This window comes from Cheilinus undulatus, linkage group 13 (assembly GCF_018320785.1).
Source record: "Cheilinus undulatus linkage group 13, ASM1832078v1, whole genome shotgun sequence".
NCBI classification, from domain to species: Eukaryota; Metazoa; Chordata; class Actinopteri; order Labriformes; family Labridae; genus Cheilinus; species Cheilinus undulatus.
This window is the reverse complement of record NC_054877.1, coordinates 18,749,167-18,772,323: the sequence shown is the minus strand read 5'-3', so window position 1 is coordinate 18,772,323 and position 23,157 is coordinate 18,749,167. Positions and strand designations below refer to the sequence as shown.

General features: G+C 39.6%; 1 protein-coding gene across 1 annotated transcript; it reads left to right on the top strand.

Moving 5' to 3' along the window:
- The first annotated feature begins 11,403 nt into the window (after positions 1–11,403).
- Positions 11,404–12,408, top strand: neurod6b (neuronal differentiation 6b). Its single transcript, XM_041804222.1, has one exon. It carries the CDS (start codon positions 11,404–11,406, stop codon positions 12,406–12,408), a length of 1,005 nt encoding a protein of 334 aa, XP_041660156.1.
- The last annotated feature ends 10,749 nt before the right edge of the window (positions 12,409–23,157 follow it).

Below are 23,157 nucleotides of genomic sequence, written 5' to 3'. Positions count from 1 at the left end.
ATGTGTGCAGTACTTGGAGTCCAAGACAAATTTCCCCAAGGGGACAATAAAGTGTATTTTACTGTAAGTAATGAGGCCCTCTTGGCATCCAAAGTGGCCCGTCCCTTGTCTGGCTGTTGAGAGAGAGAGAGGCTTTAGTCCTTCACGAGGACTGCCCAGGTAACTGATCCGTTTTTGTCTAAGATTTAGTTTTGGGCTTTTATTTCTTTATTCAGACAGGACAGTGGATAGAGTCAGAAACTGGAGAGAGAGAGAGAGAGAGAGAGAGAGAGAGAGAGGGAAATGATATGCCGGAGAAGCTGGATTAAAAACCAGGATGCCCACTTTAAGGACAACAGCCTCCATCTATGGAGCATGCAGGCATGCCCAGTAGGCAAACAGTGCCTCTAACTGATGTGTCGTTATAATATTAAAACAGTTTCACTCTTTGATAATTTTGCACTCTGAGAAAACAAAACTCTGATCATGTACTGTCATTTTTAGAGGTATGAAAATATGGAATAGTCTTTCATCTGACATTACAAGGATACTAGTAAACGTGTTAAAAAGAGGTTAAACCAAAATCTAACGACCCAGACTCCACTGAAATGGACTTAATTGGATTTCAAATGCTTGATTAAAATTTTAGGATTTTTTTGGTCATCTTTTGTGTGAAACTGTGTCATTGTGAAGTTACTGTATTCATTGTTGTAAGAGGAAACAGAACACGTAGACTACATTGTGACAACATTCAACATACGCCAATGAGAGATTACCATTTTGATTGCCAGTAGATTTATCTTGGCCTTATTGGTGTCTTTTGTAATTGCAATTGTATTTTCATCATTATTCTTTTTTTTTAATCATGATCTTAACATCTTGTATGTTTTTCCTGTTTGGACTTTTATCACCAAATAAATAAATAAATAAAGTCTTTTATTTTTTTGTCAAACTTTTTCATTCAAAAATCAAGAGCCTGTGATAAACTATTTTTAGATTGTTTCTTTTTTTTTTTTTCTTAGTCTTTAACTCTGTTTACTTATGAGTATGTATATATGCATGGATGTATGTATGGATGTATTTATTTATTTTATAGGGACAGTGAATTTTAATCAACATTTCTGTAAATATGCCAGAGTTAGCCAAAAGGCTGGTTTCCATCTGCGGTCCCTGGCCAGATGTTAAATCTAGCTCCCTAAAAAGAACAAAGAATGAAAAGATGAAGAAGTGAAGAAAAATAATTTAAAAAAAAAAGAAAAAAAAAAAGGTAGCAAGCAATGCCTGGCAATGAAAATGACTAAAAACTATGTATAGATACAACAGGTAATCACTGGAGTGGATGGATAAGTAGCCACAGTCACAAAATGCATAAAGCAAGCTTGACAGATCATGGATCATAAACAAATGTTAAAATACATGCAACATGCAGAAGAAGACATAAAGCAGGATCTGGCAAATGTTAAAATGATCTATACAAAGCAGATCTAAAGCAATGCTAAGAGAAGAATAAAAATGATATTAGAAAATATATATGTGATGAAGGGGAGGAGGCATCAGCATATGAAACAACAACTGAACAGACTTCAGTAAAACATGCATGCAACCGCTTAACAAAATACATAACATACAAACATCAGGACAGTTTAACAACAATACACAAATATTAATAATAGTTAATGCCAATAGTTAAACGAGCAACTCATCAGAATAATCTTTACAGGGAAGGTACTGCTGCATGAAATACATTCTTTAAACCTTTAAATAAAATGTATTTTAATGGAATATACATAACTGTTCTACTCAATAGAAGATTTCATATTGCTAAACATGCTTGAGATCTCTATGTGCTAGCAAAGTGGTCACTTACAAATTAAACTAAATTCATTGCTTATGTTAAGAGTGAAAATCATTTAAATTCAATGCTTAAAATGCCAGTAATTCACAAATGTGTTCAGCATAACATGTTTGCGATATAGTCAGTGTGTTAAATGTAATCTAAATGACATTTTGTTCTGAACCTTGAATAAATTGTTTCAGGAAATAAAGGAAAAATTTGTGTTTAAGACATCTGCAGTTATTGTTTTGCAGCAGGATATTTTTTAACCAAATCCCTACTGACTTATGGTTCAAACTTTAACATGGGTAAATAAAAGACTAGAGCAAAAAATAAAGTAAAAAAAGATTATATAAAGTTGTAGATTATGAGAGAAGACTGTATCACCGAGTGCTTAAAATGACCGAAATCCACAGTGTATGTCATTAGTCCAAACACAAGTGTCAGGGGTTTAGTTAATTTTGCCTGAACTCGATGTAAAGCAGTAGAGAGAGAGAGTTAAGACGCTGAAAATTAACTGTTACAGCCTTATTACATATTCAGTGTCAAAACTTTAACAAAACATGATTTGGGGTTCATTTTGGACTGTTTTTCTACTGTCAGGAGGTCAAACTAAAGATTTAACCTGTCAGGAATAACTCTGCAGCCTGCAGTGAAAAGAACTAAGGGCAGAACTGTTCTGTATTACTACACCACTATGTCTCCAACCACTTCGCCCCACTCTCATCCTCCAGACATGAACTCCCTTTAACTGCTGACATCAATTGAGAAACGCTCGCGGCTCAGCGTGCGATCAGTGGCGCCTTCATTTGCAGCTCCACACCACGCGCCGTGCCTATAAAAGCTGATAATGTGATAATTAAAAGAGCTGACAGGCAAGAAGTGTCAGTGAGACACTCTGATTTACCAACCTCTGCTGTTTGCTATACCTCTCAGATTACAATGCTTCCACCCTTCGAGTATGACACATAAAATATAATTTGGAATAATTAAGAGGCTTCGAGCTGCTGTGGAGGAAAAGGGAGTCTCGGCGGAGGAGAGTTTTAATGAAAATCACCCCCAAAAAACACGTCCAAGTCTGACCTGAAAGAGGGATTTTCTAGCAGACAAAAGATCACTGCCATGTCTCTGTCTCACTCTCTTTCTTCCTCTCTCAACCACACCATGATTTATTACCTGAAAAGACAAGAGAACTAATTAGTGGAGTAATTAATTAATATAAATTTGCATATTTGCATTTGCAATTAGTGCAGTCAACTGATTAGTCTGAGATGGGGAGTTTGACTCATCAGATGCTGGTGTGAGTGTCAGTGTGTGCGTGTTGGACCAGAACGATCAGCAGACCAGCTGAGGCATTTTAGGGGGAAGGCACTAAATGAAGGCACTATTTTATTTATCTTTTATTATTGTTGTTTTTGTGTGCGTGTGGATTTTTACTCACCTGTGCACACATGTAAGACGCCTTGTAACACGCATCGACTGACATGCTGATATCTTTCCCTTTGTGTGGTCTTTGGTGTCATCACTCTCCAGCCGGCCACCACACTGCTGATCGATGTTATCTATAACAGCCGATACACAGAGATTGATAAGTCGCTGTAATTGATTCTCCTTGCAACAAGGTCATTCACAGGCATGTGTCTGAGTGTGTCTGTGTGTGTGCTCCACATAACTAAGGAGTGCATATACCCATATCGAGTGCCAGCTGTGCCCCAGTGTGGAGTTGGCAGCATGCCACCGGCCTTTTCCACGGGGTGTACTTAATGTGTACGCTCTTGAGGTACCAACACTGTGCACAACCCCCCTTCAATCCCCCCACCCCACCCCTATGCATTCTGAGTGAGGAGCCTGCAGGAATCTCTTTACCTGATCTCTCCAAAACAAGTAGATTACAACCATCCATTATCTATGGTGCAGGGTCACGGGGGCTGGACCCAGTCCCAGTTGTTATTGGGCAAAGGGTTGAGTATATCCTGGAGTAGTCACTGGTCAATCACAGGGCTACAAGTGGATTACATGTTTAACAAATTATCAGTCTGACACCAGAATGATCACTGATTTTGTTAGTTTTAGATGAAAGCATTTACTGTGACATGGTTGGAGGTGCATGGCACTGATGCCTCACAGCATGAAGGTTTCTAGTTCCTAATCCCAGTCAGAGAGGTCCCTCTGTGTGGAGTTTGCATGTTCAACTCTTGAATGCATATTTTTTTTTTTTTTTTTTTTGAGTACCCAGACTTCCTCACACAGACCAAAACATGCTTGTTAGGTTAATTGGTGACTCTAATTTGACTGTAGGTGTGGATGTGAGCATGCCCGGTTGTTTGTCTCTATTAACCTAACACGCCAGATAGACTGCATGGGAAATACAACCGTGTGCATAAGTTTTAGGCATGAAGGGCACTAAGAATTCATCATAGGGGCTGGATGTGCCATAACTCAGGGCTGGAGAGGGCAGGGAGGGTGGCTAGAGCTAAGCGTGACAGATGTGACACACATGACCTTGGCTCTTCTGCCAAGGTCAAGCTTGATAGCATCTCTTTTGTCTAGGCCTTTTCACAACTGGTAATATGCCTGGAGACCACTGGCTGGTTTTCAGGCCCTTAAGACATACACAGCACTACAAGAGGCTCTTGGCAACTCCACTGCCCACCTGGATGGTACCCTGGGCCATGCTTACTTACCACACCCACCCCTTACTCCACCCTAAAGGTGTGGACTTTGTTATACACCATTTTCCAGTGCCCCTGGTAAAATGCCAAGGTATCCAGAGCATGGCTGGGATTTCATCAATCCTTCTTCCTCAGCTTACCAACCACATCTACGCCTCACTTCAGCCTAAGTTTTGCCTAAAAACCTGCACAGTGATGTATTTCCCATCAATCTAAGCAACCATCCATACAAAGTGTTTAGGAAGGACAGAACCTTTCAAAATATGTTCAGATGGTGACTGGACAAACATTCATTAAAGCCCAATCAGAGTGAGAACACGGCGTAGTGGGTATGTACAGCTCCAGTAAGTACACATAGTGTGAGCTCACAGGCAAGGGCTGTTGTTTACTAACAGTGGAGCCAGTTTGTGAATAAAGTTCATTCTGAAGACGGTCAGGAGAGGAACAAAAACATCTTTTCTGTCAAGAAAAGCTTTCAGTGTGGTTCTTTGCTAGTGCAATAGTGTGTAATTTTGACCATTTACTGTTTTTTTCCACAATTTAAGATTAAATTGCCTAATTCTCTTTTTTTTTATTTGAGGATCCTTTTCAACAAAAACTGCACTCTTTCAGGTGTTCACTGAACAGTAAACCACAGTTTTAACTATTTACACTTCATTATGTTGCTGTCTTTATTGTAACATCTAGCATTTACAACAGTAAACACGTTGCCTGTAGGTGGCTCTGGTATGATGACCACCTTCATAAAACACTGACCATTACGACAAGAAAAATTAAGAAATTCATTGGCTTTGAAAACTGTTGGAAATATTTGACGTATGTAGGAACTCAACTAAAATAAACTTAAAATATAAGTGTTAATTTTGTGATTAAAATAGACACTTAAGTGTGGAAATTTTACAAAATGCACCTCTAATTTAAAAACTTAAAAATGTATGGTTTTGGGCTGTTTGAGGTCTAACCCTGGGGTCATCTCCCAGTTAGATGTGCCAGGAAGACCCTTTACATGGAGGCATTCAGGAGGCATCCTATCAGATGCTCTTTTCAAGGCAAAGGAGCAGCAGCTCTACTTTGAGCTCTCTCTGGATGTCCGAGCTCCTCACCCTATCTCTACGGCTGAGCCTAGCCACCCTCCTGTGGGTTCTCATTGCGACCGCTTGAACCTGTGATCTCATTCTTTCAGTCATCACACCGAGCTCATGACCATAGGTGTGGGTTGAGATTAACTGGTACATTGAGAGTTACTTTCTGGCTCAGCTCCTTCTTCACCAAAATGTCCCCAGTAATGCAGATGCTGCACCAATACGCCTCAATCTGGTCCACTCCACTCTCACTCATGAACAAGACCCCAAGATACTTGAACTCCTTCACTTGATCTAAAAAGCCTTCAATTCCCACCTACGGAAGAACTTATTGTGCATCCCAGGTGAGGTTGGGGGCGTGAAGTCCAATAACAGTCTGAGTCAAGCCCTGCTTTCCCTTCCGTCGTGATGGTTTGCCAGAACAACTTCTAAGCTAACCGAAAGTTCTTCTCCAAAACCTCCCAGAACTTCTCTCACACCTGGGTTTTTGCTTCCACAACCACTAAAGCTGCAACCTAGAAATATGGAGTGCTATAAACTATGGTGGTTCACTATAAATGCTGTAAAACAATAAAGAGTAATATTTGATATGAATCCATGCTTTAAGAAAATGACTGTGTATTGCTGTATTGCAACTGCTTTAAAGCCTGCACAGTTTAGCCTTTTATTCAACCAGGTCCTCCAAACAAATCCTCCTGATTTAACAAATCTACATTCAGTAACTCTCTCCAAAGCGACACGCACGTGTTTACTGATGACTACCCGATCAGCTGGACAGCATTTGTGTGAACAAAGCTCTTGCAAACTGTCACATATCTTTGTTTCAAACTGAATCCATTCCTCTGATGTGACTCTCGAGATAAAGTTTGTATCGCAACAAACAAAACTTGGTGACACATTATAGTTTGAGAGGGTTTGAAAAACACCGGCTGTGTCAGTTTGATGTAAAAATGACTGTTTATGGACAATTGTTGACACAACTGATGCTGTCTTGTCTTTTTGATTTCTTCTATAGTGTAATAAAGTCATCAAGTGCTGAACCGAAAACCGCAAATCTAAAATTTGATCAAGTGTTTATGCCACACCTCATATATCTTGGTATCAGCCACATCCACCTGACAAACCTAAATAAATACAAAAAAGCAGTAAAAAAGTAAGGCATAGACTGCTCGGTGTAAGTAAATATGTCTGTCAATGTAGCCAGCAAATTTGACTCTTGAGATAAATACGTTACTATCAGAGAGTATGTAGCATTTCAAGAAACCACACAGGCTGAATTTTCAGATATTTTTACTCTTTAAAAGCATTTTGGGCATTACTTTGTCTTTTCATGGCTTTTTCCATTCCTTTTTGCCTAATCTGCCTTCCCATTAAACCCACTTTGCCCCTTTTATCCTATTTTTACCCCCCCCCTTTTTTTTTTTTTTACCAATTTTGCCACATTAAACCATTTATGCCACTTTTTAACCGCTTTTCACCATTTTCCACCCATTTATGCCTTTCGTAATGAAGACTTGCCGCCTTTGTCCCACATTTTGCCTCTTTAAACCTATCTTTTCAATTTTCACCTTTATTTTACTTATTAATGATTTTTTTCCTGAATGTTGTTTCAGTTTCTTCTACTTATTCTCTGGTATCCTGACAACTTAGCCATGAAGCTTGACATTATTTTTCAGCTGGTTTAGTCAATGTGCCCATCCACATTGGTAACATTACGGGTAATTTTGTTTTCAGAAAAGGAGTTTAGGGGTGCAGATGGCCGAGAGTTCAAATCCAGTCTGTGGCACTCTCCAGCTCTCTCACCCCTGTTTCTGATTATGCCCACTATCCTCCAGTGCTGATAAAGGAATACAAAGCCCCAATATACATCTTTTGATACAATATAACTTTTTGAAAATGTTATATTATACTTAAGCATAAACAAATAAAATTATTCTAATGCTTTGATGAAGGTGGCTAATATTCAGGTTAAAGATAACATATCCCAGCTTCACTTCACAATGGACCATCATTTTCCTGACCTCTATGGGTCTCCCATATGGGTGTGGCCCAGAAAGCGCTCCCCTTTACACCCCCTTTACGGGCAGCCTTGGTTATCACTGGTGAAATAAACTAACATGGAAATGATGCTTGTTAGACCTCTAAGACCAAATCATCTGCATGATCATTTATCATTGTCTCTGGATGGCTGTGTTCTTCATTACAGAGTCAGAATTTTGCTTTGTTTATGATCAGATCCCTTCATTTGACTTTAATATGGAGGAAGTAACAGAAAATGTCACCAACATTAGATCAGTTCTGACTTTGTAGTAAACTGAGATCCCTTTTCATGCTTTTCTTACATCCTGTTTGGATTATTGTAATATCCTTCTGTCAGGTTTGCCAAAGACGTTTTTTCTGGTGTACAGATGGCACTGAATGCAGCAGCTCATGTTCTGACCAAAGCAAGCACATTACTTTAGTCTTTTGATTGACTTCCTGCTTAGATTAGAAAACACTTCAGAGTGCTAGCTTATAAAATAATAAATGGCACTGCAGCATCGTACCTTTCTGACCTTGTGACAGAAAAAAAAAAGACAGTTGGTGAGCATCAATGTTGTGGCTCAGCCTACCAGCCCACCTAAAGACCCACATGTTTACTGTTGTATATGTGTTGCTTGTAAAATTCTCTGAAGTTATAGAGTCATAGTGTGTTTTGATTTTTTTGTTCTAATGTTCTAAATTGGCAATAGTTTTGATTTTTGCTCTTTTAAATCCACATACAGCAAAAATCTCTGGATTTCTATAGTTACTTGCAATTACTCTTCTTTTTTAGTGGTCCTGTTAAAGATATATGTTTGGGCTTTTATGCTTTAATTCATTGAAGAGGACAGTGGATAGAGTGGGTAGAGAGTGAGGAAGAGACATGTGGGACAGAAGCCAAAGGACAGACTCGAACCCAGACCACCCGTGTATAAGGGCCGCAACCTAACCACTAGGCCATCTGGGCCCTATTAATCTTCTTTAAACTGCATTTTAAATTCTTCTGTTTGCAGTTTCATGTTTTGTTCATTCTTGGTTTTTATTTTGTCTTAAACTAAGGGTAACTGACTTCCTGTTTGGGAGAAAATAAGCAGCTTCAGGTAGGTTGGAGATTATGGATTTGACTCAACCATGGAAAAATGAATTTGTTATGGACTGTGAAATGTAACAAGGTAAATGTTTGACATCACAAGTTTAGATGACTTGTCCACTGAGCCATGTGTGTGTTTCTTTAAGTGAAGTCAGACAGTAAGGAGCAGTAGTTTACATCACTGTGGCTGCAGGGAGATGCTGCAGTGGTTTAACCAGTGTGCTAAAAGGGACAATAACACCTGCAGAGCAATCAATGCATTTTTAAAAATGTACTAATTATGAACCTTAATCACTTTACCATTGTTGTATTAATGCTGACAGCCAAAGATTTTGATACTTTTTACAAATGTTTCCTTTAAACACATACTTAGACTTGTTGTATCCTATTTTAGTATCTCAGTAAAGACTTTAAGCTCCATTCATTTCTGATAGTGACTTCTTTATGGATCAGAGATCTTTCATCAACAAACTCTGACAGTTTTAAAATGAACTCAAGTGTGAATTAACTCCCTCAGTCCCACAGATGTCTCAGCCAACCATTCAGTGTCCTTTTTCCCTTTTCCCTGTGTTTTTAAATACTAATATTATTATTTTTATATCGCCAAATATCGCCATATTGGCCTAAACCTCCTATCTCCAAAATCCCCACTTTTCACTAAATGAAAAAACCCTGTATTTTTCAGTTATGTCTACACTGAATGCTCACAGTAGGCATCTTTATGACACTTTTTGCTGCTTTGAGATTTGTTAAACCCCATGGGCAAAGGGTGGCTACTAAGACTGATTTAAGAAAAGAATCAAAATCATAAAAAAAAAAAAAAAATGAGATACAAGGTTTTAGCCAGTGCAATGTTTACCTGGTGATATAGCCCCTCTATCACATCAATATGCTACACACTTTGTGTGTTTCCTTAAAACTGGGTCTCAGTCCTCTCACTGTTTTAGTCTTCTTTGTTGTTTGTGTTTTAGGTGCATGTTTTCTTTTACCTTTGTTTCTTCTGTCCTCTGCTGAGCTGTTTGAATAACCAAACTATGTGAGATCAGTAAAGGTTTATCTTATCTTCTAAGAGCTGTGGCTGATTTCTGAAACATGTCATCAGTTTGAAATCAGACTAATTGGCAATTTTCATCAGCTTTGTGAAGGTCATTTGGCTTGGGTTTGTTAAAAAAGGGGTTTGATTTGTTTGTTTGTTTGTTGACACCAGTGGTTCTCAACTGGTGGGTCGGAACCTGATGAAGACTCAGAAAGCTGCTTTCAGCAACAGGATATGGCTGCAGACCTCTACAACGGGGCGACCTTGACCATGGGGCAGGAAGTGATGTATATTACCCAAGCCAGAACCAGAATGACATACTGAGTGACGTTTATTTTCTGCTCGCTGTCAGACGTTCAGTAAGCAGCTATTTTTCACAACAGCAGAATTTTATGAAACAAAGAAAAAAACAAAATCAAAAATTTACAGAGGGGGATAAATTTAAATTTAACACACCGCAAACTAAGAATAACCCAAGGAGGGTTAGGGTTAGGCACCCTGAGGTCTGTAGACGTCTGCAGTTAGATGCCACTTACTATCAGTGCATTCTATTGTCCATCTGTTTTACTGGACAAGGGGTAAATTCTAGTAATACATTTCTTTATTAGATGGGGGGGGGGTGTCAAGATTTCACCTTAAGGAGAAGCACTGGTCTAAACAGTTACAAGATTTTTCTTTTTGGTATAATCTAATCTAAATCTAAATCTAAATCTTTACCTTGATAATGAATTTCTGAGATGATTCAATCACAGGATAAAGGAGTAAATAAATGTATGGGTGCAGTCCTTTAGGGATGTAAATGTTCATTCTGATTCTTTTATCAACAGTGTGTGCAGTGTAGTTTAATGCAATTCAAAGCTTGTATTGTGATTTAAAGGGGGCTTTGATTTGAATGTGGGAGATTTTTTATAATCTTTTCATTTTTAAGGTTTTGATTTATTTGGTTGCAAGTATAACTCATAGTTGGTGTATTCTCTGGTGAATCCTCCCTCTCTCTCTCTCTCACCTGTTGAGGATGCTTGCACACTCACACATCCATCGTTCCGTTTTTTTTCCCTGACAAAAAGACATAAATTTATCTTCCTTACACGAGGAAACAGGCAGATATTAGTTGTTATCCCTCTCCGGTCTGTGTATCTGACGGTAAACGTGGGCCTCCCGGTGCCCATTACCGGAGCTGCCAGATGATCGGTGCGGAATGGAGGTCCCATGGGACGCAGAACACGTGGTCTCGACTGCCACAAGACGTCAGCGGCAGATGGCATGGGTACCCGCTGTTGGCATGAGTGTCATTCCTCAAAGAGAGAGGGAAGGGGAAGAGAGAGAGAGGGGGAGAGAAGAGGGAGAGCAGCAGAGAAAGGAGAGAGCGCAGGTTTTGCCTTTAATTTGTGGTTTGCGGGAGAAGAAGCTGCAGCGCAAAATCCGGGGAGATTTTTGGGAACATGCAAGGTGCACGCTGACAAGAGGTAGGAACGGCGTTTTAAATGCAGTTTTAACTTTTAGGGCTAAAATTGGCTAAAAAAGAGCAAATAATTTGTAAGCTGTGACACTGGCCTTGCTTTCCAATTTGTTCCTCTTCCTCTTGGGAGGATTCATCCTCAAGGTAATTAACTGAAAGCCTTCAGAGGACGGCGGTGCTGTGCTCTGCTCTTACACTCCATTTATTTTTGCTTTGATTTGCAGGAAATATGTTGACACTGCCATACGAGGAATCTCATATGATGTGTGAGCCGCGGTTCGGTGCCAATTTTCCCCGTGAAAGCTTACCTGAGAGCCTGGAGCAGGAGCGACAACACAACCCGGAGAGGTCCAACTCAGACATGAGGGAGGCCGAGGACGACTTCTCCGACCGAGATGAGGACGAGAGGGAGGAAGACCAGGACGAGGACGGGCTCCCTAAAAAGAGGGGCCCCAGGAAAAAGAAGCAAGGGAAGGAGCAGATGGACCGCTCCAAACTCCGGCGTCAGGAAGCCAACGCCCGGGAGCGCAGCCGGATGCACGGCCTGAACGCCGCGTTGGAGAGCCTGCGTAAAGTTGTGCCGTGCTACTCCAAAACTCAAAAACTGTCCAAGATTGAGACCCTCAGACTGGCTAAGAACTACATCTGGGCCCTGTCAGAGACTCTGAGTGCGGGGAAGAGACCGGACCTCCTCTCCTTCGTGCAGACTTTGTGCAAAGGATTATCTCAACCCACGACCAACCTGGTGGCCGGCTGCTTGCAGCTCAACGCCAGAAATTTCCTCACAGACCACAACGGGGAGGTCATGTTCTCTGGCAGGTCGCCTTACGATACCATGTACTCGTACCCGGGCTCAGACATGAACACGCCCCCCGGACACAGCGCGAGCAGCCTGGACAGCAGCGCCAAACCTTTTAGACACTACGGCTACAGCGGCGCGTACGAGCCCTACTACGAGAACCCGTCTCCCGAGAGCGCGAGCCCACATTTCGACAGCCAGCTGAGCCCTCCTATGAACTTTAACGGGATTTTCTCCCTAAAGCACGACGATCCACCAGACTACGGCAAAAGCAGCCACTATGGGATGCGCTACTGCAGTGCGCCAGGACGCACGGCTCTGGCGCACAACTCCATGTACCGCGTCTCCCCAGAGGGCCGTTTCCCCTACGACCTGCACGTCCGCAGCCAGTCCTTCCAAGCACAAGGGGAAGTTAATGGCTCTTTCCACAATTAATCAATCAGCTGGACTTAGTTCAAGTTTCAGAAGCGATGCAATTTCCCCACGCAGATGTCGAGACTGGAACGAAATAGACTCCAGACACGCTGATGCACAGCAAAAAAAACCCCGCTCATTTTAACAAGTCATTTTGTGTTCAATGTTCAGGATTACTTTTCTTTAAAATGGTGAAAGTCTGCAGATTGTATATGATGGTTTCACTTGTTCATTTTCTCTTATCTGGAATGTGTTGTAAAAGGCAGAAAGGGGACGTTTTCATTTTAAAACTAACGAATTCAGATTAATGACAAGGCAGATCCGTTAAAGACAAGTACGGTTCAATAACTGCCAATTTTTTTTACTCCCAGAAAACTAACAAAATATTCTATAAAATCAGGCTTTCGTCAAATAAAGTGCACAATCTGTTTCTCGATAATAGAACTGCATGTAGAGGCGCACTGTGGGTCTGTTAGAGGAGGGAAAAGTTGACAAGTAGGAGCATAGGTATGAATTTTTGATCAGGTTTCCAGCAGTTTATTGAACGATTAAAATCAGCCAAAAGAATCAAATGGGGAAGAAGTATTTTCACATCATCAGGGAAGTTTTTCTAAAAGATTGGAGTTCATAGATTCAGTCTGTTAGCAATAAAAGTCAATTGAGCTATGCAAGGCAGCCAAATGCAATCTCTGCTTAGAAATACTGATAAATATATATTTACTCGTTTCTCATAATTAAACTAATTAAAACGATGACAAATTTAATTATTTAAAGTAAAACAGTTGGAGACGTGCACGTGTCCAGGAGAGCTGATGATGTCATCAGAAATGGACTTTTAGGGGGGGGGGGGGACCTGAAATGTATTTGGAGTAAATAGTGTGGTAACGAGGTGAATGTAAATTATTATTGTATTTATTTATTTATTTAAGCTTATTTATTATAAGTCCGTCAATTTGAATGTGGAAATTATATTATAAAATATTGTAAAATCAGCAGTGTTACCTTTGATTTCTGTGAATTTGAAACTTTGTTGTGAAGATTTCACTGCAGCTAAAATGAAAAGAAAGAGAGAGGAAATGTTTCACATGCCTTAAAAAAGGGAGAAGATGATGAGCATCAATATGCAACGAAGTGACCGTTTTTGTTTTATTTTTTCTTTTTGATAGTTTGATGTGAACTTTTTACACTTCCTGGTTCCTGCTGTGACGCACTTCACGTCTTTCTGCACAAACGTCGGTGACTGTATCTCATAAATGATGTTGCTTTTGTATCTGAGTGAGGAATGATTCTTGGATGGTGTTTTATAATTTTTGATTTCTCACACACACACACACTCTATCTCTCTTGTTACTCTGGATACACACACACAGAGACACTCCTGAGAAACTCGTTATGGATCGAACTCCTCGTGAAGTAATGTGTTAATGTTTTGTGATGTGTTTGTCGCAATAAAATGAAGAGGCTGTGAGAGGCTTTATGTTGGAGAGCAGCTCCTCAGCTTTCTGTGCTAATGATCGACTACAGGCACGCGGCTTTGATATAAGAAAATAAATTGTTAGGAAAATAAATGAGGATCAAAACGCCCCAGGCCTAATTCTGGTTTATTTATTTTGGGGAAATTGAATCTGTTAATATTCCGGCAATCCTGGAGGACAAATGTGAACCCAATTAGATTTTTAAATCAACAAAAGTGACATTTAAAACTGTAAAGTTCTGTTTGAATCATAATAAATATTTTTACTCGGCCAGAATTGGTCCCCAATAATGAAAAGCCGTTAAATCACCAAGCAGTGGAATTTTACGCAAATATTACGCACAATGTTATAGCTCCATCTCTCAAAGAGGCCTGTCCATATAATTTGATTTAATTTAAGTCATCACATTGCTGATTAGTGTCACGAGGTGTTGGATGTGAGCCAGAGAGCTCAGACATCTGATCCCAGAGCTCCCAGTGAGGAGACAGAGGGATTCCTGGAGCTGCAGCACCGCCACTTCAAGTCCTGTGACCTCTCTAAATTTCTGAAAATAATAATGATACAATTTTAAAACATTTTAAATAAAAATCCAATGAACTTTGACCCTCAACATCACAATTTAGGCCTAAACGTACTTTACGCAGGTGAAGGCCATTTTACCGAAATCTATTGGGCTGTTAATAATGTGACTTTAACTGTGTGTTTAGTTAAAGACGGATCAATTTGACACGAATTAAAATGTTAATATTTGGGACAAAAGAGACCGTTACACTGACATTATTCCTATAATTTATTTACTCTGTGTTGGCACTTTTTAAATACCAATAGGCCTTTTTATCCCAAAAATGTATAGAACTGGCGATAATGTAAAATAATGTTCAACACAAACTCCATAAACCGGAAAAGGAAAACAAGCTAAGTGCGCGAGCTCACCGAGAGAAACACTCCCGCTACAAAGCTCAGCACTACCTGACACGTTTACGGAAAATATTGGCTGATTTTTTTTTTTTTTTACATCTTATCTCTGTATCAAAAATAACATCCTCAACACTGATTTAAGAAAAATAAATCACGAGAAAAGGTAAAACCAGACAGCAAGAAGGGTACAGTCTTGTTTGTGCAGCTGTTTTGCAGCGTAGATTACTTCATAGCAGTGTTTCTCAACGTGGGGGTCTCACAAAAAATTAAGAATATTTCTTTACATGTATTCAAACTTTATATTTTACCCATTTTATAAAAAAACATATTCATAAAATGTTTTAAATGTAAAATAAAAATATGGCTATTTGGTGGGATTTATGCCGAAATCAAAGTAATGTTTAAATTTAAATTCTTAAAATGTAAGTCATAACTGTTCCTGAATGTGTGGCTGTGTTCAACCATGCTTCAACAGCAGTCAGGTATAATGGGGGTCTGGTCTGTGGCACTTTTATTTTTGGGGTCATGGGCTGAGACATTTGAGAACCCCTGCCCTTTAGGACAAGTTACAATCCCAAAGGGCCAGATTTAGCTGTCTTGGTTATCTCTATAAAGAGGGAAGGGTTGACAAGCAAGAAAAACCAAGGTTAAAAGTAAAACTTATAAGTAACGGAAATGCCTTCTGATATCAGTGGTTTTCAGTAGAAGTAGGCCTGTGTGAGGAGCGATGATTCATGAGAGGCTTTGAGTGTGGGGCCTGTAGGTCTACAACTTACTGCATTCATTTTAAAAAAGCTCTAATTTAAAAAACAAAGATATGGAGAAGAATATTCCTCATACAAATCTTGTAAAGCCACTTATGACCTCACATCATCTCCTGCCTTGGCATAAGAACATGTGGATTGAAAGAGCAAAAGAGGATTGTCAGATTTCATTCAGCCATGCAGAAACTGATTTTAAGATGAAGAATATCGCCAAAAATGCAGGCTTGTGGACTTTTCCACAGTTTTGTGAAAAAACAAATTCAAAGATTAATATCCTGTAATATTTGCTTGATTTGTATGTACCAGGTAACACAAAAACATTCTCTTGCATGTCTACCCTACTTATATGAGATCTCACTTTCAGACTTTTTAAAGAGAAACCAAAACAACATCAAAATCTGCCAAACAGGAGTAACTAAAAGGAGAAATGAATCTTTTTAACTAACCAGGTTGGCACATAAATTACACCACATCAGATTTTCCTCTTTCAGTTGCGAAGGAATTCTTGCATCATGTTGATTAAGTTGATGAGATAAATAGTCTTGGTGACAACACAAGAATATCTGGGACATTTGGTGGCTGTGGGAAGTTAAATTTTTTCTTCTTTGCAGCAATGTTTTTAATGAGAAAGCGGTTGTTTTCTCTGTCATCATTCCCTTACTCTATCCTCTTCCTCTGTATCATCATAAAACAAGAGAAGCAGGCTCCTAAAGGTCCCTTTGGGACCCTAAAATCACCTCTTTAGCCCCCCCTCATCCTTCAGCAGCAGGCCTTATTTATCTCATTCACTAAAATTCCCACCTTGTCAGTCTTAATGCTTTTTCTAGCATGTTGTGTGTTGGTGTGAATATATCTTTGCATGAGATTTAAATCCCTCTTGGAGCCCCACAGGGAGGCTGAGGCGGGTGAGGAGAAGTTGAGTAGGGGAGGCTGGAAGGGGGTGTTTCACGCCCACAGGGTCTGCGCAGTTTAGCGCGGGGTCAAACGTGTACACGTACCCCTACATTCATGCAGCTCATTAAACTGTGCAGAGATAGAGAGCGAGGAAGAGAGGGGGGAGAGAGAGAGGGAGAGGGAGCATATGGCCCGGCTCTGTGTGGGAGGTGAAGGACAGGAATGGGGAGGGGGGGTATATATCGTATAGGGGTGAATTTGCAACCGGAGATGTGGTGTCATAATTAATGCAAAACAAACATGGTGCTTCTATAAGGAAACTTACAACGACAACAATCAGCTCATAAGTTGAGAAAACTTTTCCTGCAGTCACCTTTAACACAAATTCATCTTCATATGTATCTTATTTGTAATATATTATGCTAATTTATTGAAATCAGGAGCATTTTTTTCCTGCAATGTCTAAAACTCTGAGCACCAGTCAAGAAAAATGAAAATAATGTTCCCCGCCACGTCGGCAAGCATCCTCAAATTTTGTGCCATTCCCAAGCCCCAGATGGTGTGGGATGGGAAACGTTCCCCCATTAAATTCCTAATAATCATTTCTCCTGCGGTATCGGGGGTGGTGGCAGTGGGGACGGAGGAGGGATGGCGGTGGGGGGTGCGAGCGTGTGTGTTGGGTTGGTGGGTGAGGGGAGTAGAGGGATTTGGTGTTTTAATTAGACAGATTTAAGGAGCTGAACCCCCCTCTCTCAAAGTGTGGAGAGAGATTCGTGTGCGCTTTTATTTGTGAGTGTGGGTGCACGTGTGAAAAAAAAATCCCACATATGAGCAGAGGCGTGCGTGCGTGTGTGGTTGTTTGCGTGTGTGTTGCAGGTCACGGCAGGGCTGATGCTGCAGCAGAGGAGGCCTGACACTCCACTACTACGGGCCAGGATCTCATTAACGTGTCAGATTGGTGGATCAGTCTCTCTGGCAGCCGGCCCGGCCTCTCATAGGAAGTACTTTCTCTCTATCTGTGAACTTGGCACTGAAAGGTTAGACAGGGTGGGAGGGAGGCATGATGAGGGGAATAGATTGGCCTGGAGGAGGGAGGAGAAAAGAGACACAGGCATTAATTATAATATTTGGTCAGATTGGATAAATATTGGGTGAGGGATTGTGGTTTAAGAGCTGCTTTTATCCACTGAGGAGGGCAAATGAATGAGACTTGAGTAGTAGCACTAACAGAGAGACATGCTGACTTCTGCTGTCGTGCTATTTTGGAGGTGGAGATATGCTAAGTATGTGACAGGAGCATCTGTCACTACATCACCTTTGTGCTTTGTGCTCTTTGTCTGATTGTATGTGCGTGAGAGAGAAAGAAGCGTGTGGCTACAATATGAGGCAGTGTAGAGTGGGTTTAGGAGCAGGTGGGAAGCATACAGGGGTGTGATCCTCTGACACCCCAGCAACACCCTTTTTCAGGGCAGCCTGAGAGACGTGTGGAGCTGGGCAAAGTGGTTTTATTCCCTCAGCTGTGAACATGAGCATGTGGTTAGCGTGACTGCGTTGAGGTGTGATACAGAAAAGAGATAAAACTGATAGCACAGGGGCGCCAGTCTACCTCAGTAGGTACCGATCACTTTATTAGGTATACCTGTTCAACTGCTCATTTAACACAAATGTCTTATCAGCCATGGCGGCAACCAATGAACTCAGACATGCAGACATGGTTAAAAAAAAGTTTTACTGAAGTTCAAGCAGACTAACAGAACAAGAAGATAGAAATAATTTTGCCATGGAATCTGACCTTTTGATTCAAAATTGCAGTAGAAATTGAGACTCATCTGAGTAGACAATGCTTTTCCACACTTCTCCTGATCCACAGGGATCTATCCTTGGGCCACTTTTATTTACTTTACATATAAATGCTATCCCAAATCAAATAAAGAATATTCTCAAAATTATCTGTACACTGATGACACACTACAAACTGATTTGAACCCTTTCCACCAAGCTCTTATCCCCCTTTGTTACTGACTTTTATATTGATGTTTACATCACACTTGTTATGTGGAAATAGACTTAGCGCTGTGATTAAAGATAAGATGGGGAACTTAAAAAAGGAATTGCATATTAAATCACTATTGTAATGTTTAAAAAAAAAAAACTGCAGTTAGATTATCCCCAAATTGTTCAGCCCCATTAGCCACAATGACCAAGTTCAGCACCAATCTTTTTTTTTTGTACTCGAACTTACTGACTTAAGAGTGGGTCTTTTCATACTCACATTCAGTCAGAAGTGAGTTCTTGGGATGAGTACTGAGGATGGAAACTTGTGACCATCAACAGTGACAGACCTGTTAAAGAGAAGAAAACAAAAAGAGAGTGAACAGAAGGCCCACACAAGCCTCAAAAGCAACGATTTTGTTATTTTAATAAAGCTAATTTCTAACAAATCAGTAAATGAGCCAGGTGATATTTTTTGTGGTTGTCAAACATAGTCAGATGATGGTTATCATGCCCTGAGGAAGAGGAAGGAGTGCTCATGCCAACACTTACAGCTGAAAACCCAAGCTATATGCATTGAGATGGCTAATGGGGTACATGGAGTACCAACAGAATAAAACTTAATGACAAAGAAAGAATCAGTTCTGGGCCAGCTGTTACAGCAGTTTGGGTGAAGTTAATGACACAAGTTGTGATGTCAGACTAGATTTTTGAAAAACCTAGAATACTCATACAGGTGCTCATTCAAAAGATTAAAGCTGAACAACTAGCTGAAGTCCTGTGTGGGTTGGCTGAATTGTTATTTTTCTCATGAATGATCCAGATGATTAGTCAAATGATGTCCACAGAAAACAACAAAAAGCTTAAAAATAGACATGAAAACAGTTTCACAGCCAAGTGATCGTTAAGGCCTTTGTTTGTAGTATTTAATGCTAGCTAGCCTGAAACTGAAATGGATGGTTTGATTGTGCACATAGCTAAAGATCAAGGTCGGGGATGGGCGACTTTTTTTTTTTTTTACCAAGAGGGCAACACTAATTTCCTATCCAGTGCCAAAGGGCCCTTACAAATTGTTGAGTATGTCCAACATAACATAGTGATTACTAGTAATTTATTTATCATTTATTATATCAACGTTTGTGTTTTTGAACTCAAGTGCGAATGGAAATAGCTGATTTTATTTAACACAGAATTGTATCAGTTTGGTTGTGCTTTTTTCCATGCAGTGAACATGATTGTTACTTGTTAATAGATTAAACTTGCATACTTTTTCACAAATGGATAATGCAGGTGTTTTACAGAAACAATTACAGCCAGTTATAGCAAATACTTCTTGCAAAGAACTTCAAATTGACCAAAAATCAAAGATTATAAGATAAATGTTTCAAGTTTTCAGGGGAGATTTTGTCATATTTTCTTCATGTTTTTATAAACAGTTGTTTTTTGAAGTTGACTTGAGGGCCGCATTGAGTGGGGTGAAGGGCCGCCAGTTTCCCACTCCTAATCTAGGTGCTGAAGGTAACAGGCCCTACTGAACAACATGAAAGAAAAATATTAACATTGTTAAATTCAAATTTATAAAAGTTTTGAGTTTGAGGTGTCTGAAGACATGCTCCTGTGCAAAGTTTTGTTTAGCAGAATATTATAGGCACTACTTTCAAGCCAACTTACAAATGTAGAAATGCCAGTAAATCCAACCAGTCATTCAGTAAAAATTCAAAGTGTCCTTCTAACTCTGAAATATGTTGAAGATTAATCATCTTAATTTCTGTCCTCTGAAAGGAGCAGAAAATGTCTGAGGTCAAATTTTTAAAGTTACAAAACAAATGGTAAGTATATTAGTTTAAAGTGTTTTATCAGCACCATTACTTTTGTAAAGAACATCAAATGTACTCAGTTTAGGCTAAACAGAGGCCACTGGGAAGATTACTGACTGTAACTATTACAGACAACTGCTCCTGTAGTTGTCTGCCTCTGTGCCCAGGTGAGCTAAAATCATTGGTACATTTCTATTTTCTAACAACTCTCAATATTAAGCCATATTTCTTCAGAACACTGGATAAAGTTCTCTTTAATTTTCAAATGTTTTGTCTTTGTCGTGTTTGTTTCTTTGGGTTGAACTGATGGCCGCATTGCTCAACACTGCCCCATGATTGGTGGTGGTATTGCTACATTTGGTCCATATCCATAAGCTTTGAGAGAATGGGGGGAAAACAGATGAAATGAACAAAGTACAGACAGAAAGGTCCGTCCGTATCAAACATAGAGCATAAATGAGCCTTTAGGGGTAAAAGCTGCAAACATCCCACAACTGCCACTGATGTAACTGAATGGTCATGGCTGAGCCTAAACAATATAAATAACTTAGAACAAAAATTAAGGATATTTGTGTTTGGTAGATTATATCTTTGTTGTGACAATACTTCTTGGCAATACATCTAATACTATTGGAGTGCCTGTTAATTTCCCTTTTAAATGGTGACACATTTGTAAAGATCACGTAGTTGTGGGATGAGCAGCAGAACTTAGTATGTGGGTTGCACCCACGAAAAATTTGCCAAATCTTCTCTGCCAATACCAAATAGCTTATTTTGCTATTTACTCTTCCCCCAGGTGCAGACAATCACATGCCTGATCGTCATCATAGGAGGCAATCTCTATGCAGAGATATCCAGATGAGATTCTACAACCAGTGGCAATCCCATATCTCCACAGTCTGGGACTGAACTTCGACAACACTCGCCCCCACAGAGCGGGGTTTATCAGACACTACCTCAAGAATTTGAGAGTGGAGAGGATGGAGTTGCCTGCCAGTAGTCCTGACCTCAACCCCATTGAACACTTGTGGGATCAGCTTGGGTGTGCTGTTTATACCAGATTGACCAACACAACCACATTGGCTGACTTGTGACAAATGCTGGTTGAAGAATGGGATGCCATCCCACAGCAATGTGTGACCAGGCTGGTGACTGACATGAGGAGGAGGTGCCAGGCTGTTGTGTATGGTTCTTCCACATGCTACTACCTCTTATTTCTTCAGACTTCAACCATCCAATCTAACAAACAAGAGGAAATGGCAGAATCAGCTGTTTGGCACTGGCAGGGAAGATTTGACAATTTTTCAAGGGTGCAGCCCACATACTCAGCTCTGCTGCTCATCCCACAAATGCATGTTCCTCACAAATGTGGCACCATTTAAAAGGGAAATCAATTGGCTTTCCAGCGGTGTAAGATGTATGGCAAGGAAAGCATTGTTACAATAAAGAATAATCTAAAAAACATTTTGTTCTTGTGTATAAAGAAATCAATTCATAGCTGCAGTACCCATTAAAAATAAAAGTCTCCGACAAACCATCATGTTAATAGACAGAAATTCCTTAGCTTTATGTTGCCCTACAAAAAAAATTGCATTCAATATTATTTACACAACTGACACACCAGTTATATACCAATATTTAACTGTTTAAGCCATTGTTTTCCGATACTGATGTCATGGCAATTATATTGTGTATCCTTATGTAACCCCCATAAATACTGCAGTTACTTTTTAGAATTTAATGTTGTTACTGATGTAGTTTGTAAAAATGTCCACTGGGTGTCGCCAGGCTCCCTTCGTAAGAGAAAGTATGTTAGTCTCTCTGATGAGGAAAAACAGAGAAAAGGAGAAGAGAACACACGGAGCTAGCTAGCTTAACACAGACATGAAAAAACAAAGTTGTTCTGTTAGAAAAAGTTATTTTAAAGAAGAGTGTTGAAGTTGCTGGATATTTTTGTTCACTAAGGGATTATCGAGGACTACTTTTTTCATGTGTTTTTGATGACTCTTCTCAGGTGTGTTTTTTTTTTTTGTCTACTGCTAGCTTAGACTAATGTTACCTTGAGCTCACTCTGTGACCATGAAAAACAGAAAAAAATAGGATAAATGTGATTTCTCTGCTAAAAGAACTCAACAGTTTGTATTTTTGATAAAATAAATGTGAAATACTGTCACTTGATAAGCTTTTGTTTTGTGAATTTAATATTTACAAAAGCACATACAGGATTATTTTCTATTTTCTTGTGAGCATTTGAGAAAAAAAAATTCGGTGATTAACGTGAGAAAATTAGTGCAAGATTTTATAACTCATTTGCATATTTTAAGAAGAAAATGTGGACATTAATTTTAGTTTTGTTGCACGGTTTGCAGGTTGTTTTTATAATGGTTGATTTCTGAGACACTAAAGAAGAATTCCAGCAGCAAGCGGTACTCCAACCACCACGGAGGCTGCAGGGAGGGAGGTTGAGGATCCTTACCCAGAGCCTTCATTCGCTTCTCCACTTGGATCAGATAAGACCTTACAGACAGATACATGGGGCCCCAAACTAACTAAACAGAGAAACCATTGACTTGCGCCTAACTTTTGACTTCACTAAACTAAACTTTGAACTATTTAGAAGAACTTTTTTTCTACAACTGAAACAAAACTAGTACCTGGGTACATAAGGAAAAATTAGAGTGGACAGTTCATTTGATTTTGTGTTTATTTGGTTGTTAAAATAACAGAGCTCTGAAAAGGTGCACATTTGTCTTTTATTGCATTTATATTAACTTTAAAAGGAAAATACACTACAAGTGGAAGTACACAACAACTCTCTTTTCTGTTAATAAAAAATTCTTTGTTTTCATTTACAGACATTGTTTTCCTCCTACTGTGAACATAATAGATGTTGGTGTATTATTATTTCAA

Coding starts and splice junctions, on each gene's coding strand:
- neurod6b (XM_041804222.1), top strand. CDS start 11,404: ATGTTGACACTGCCATACGAGGAATCTCATATGATGTGTGAGCCGCGG.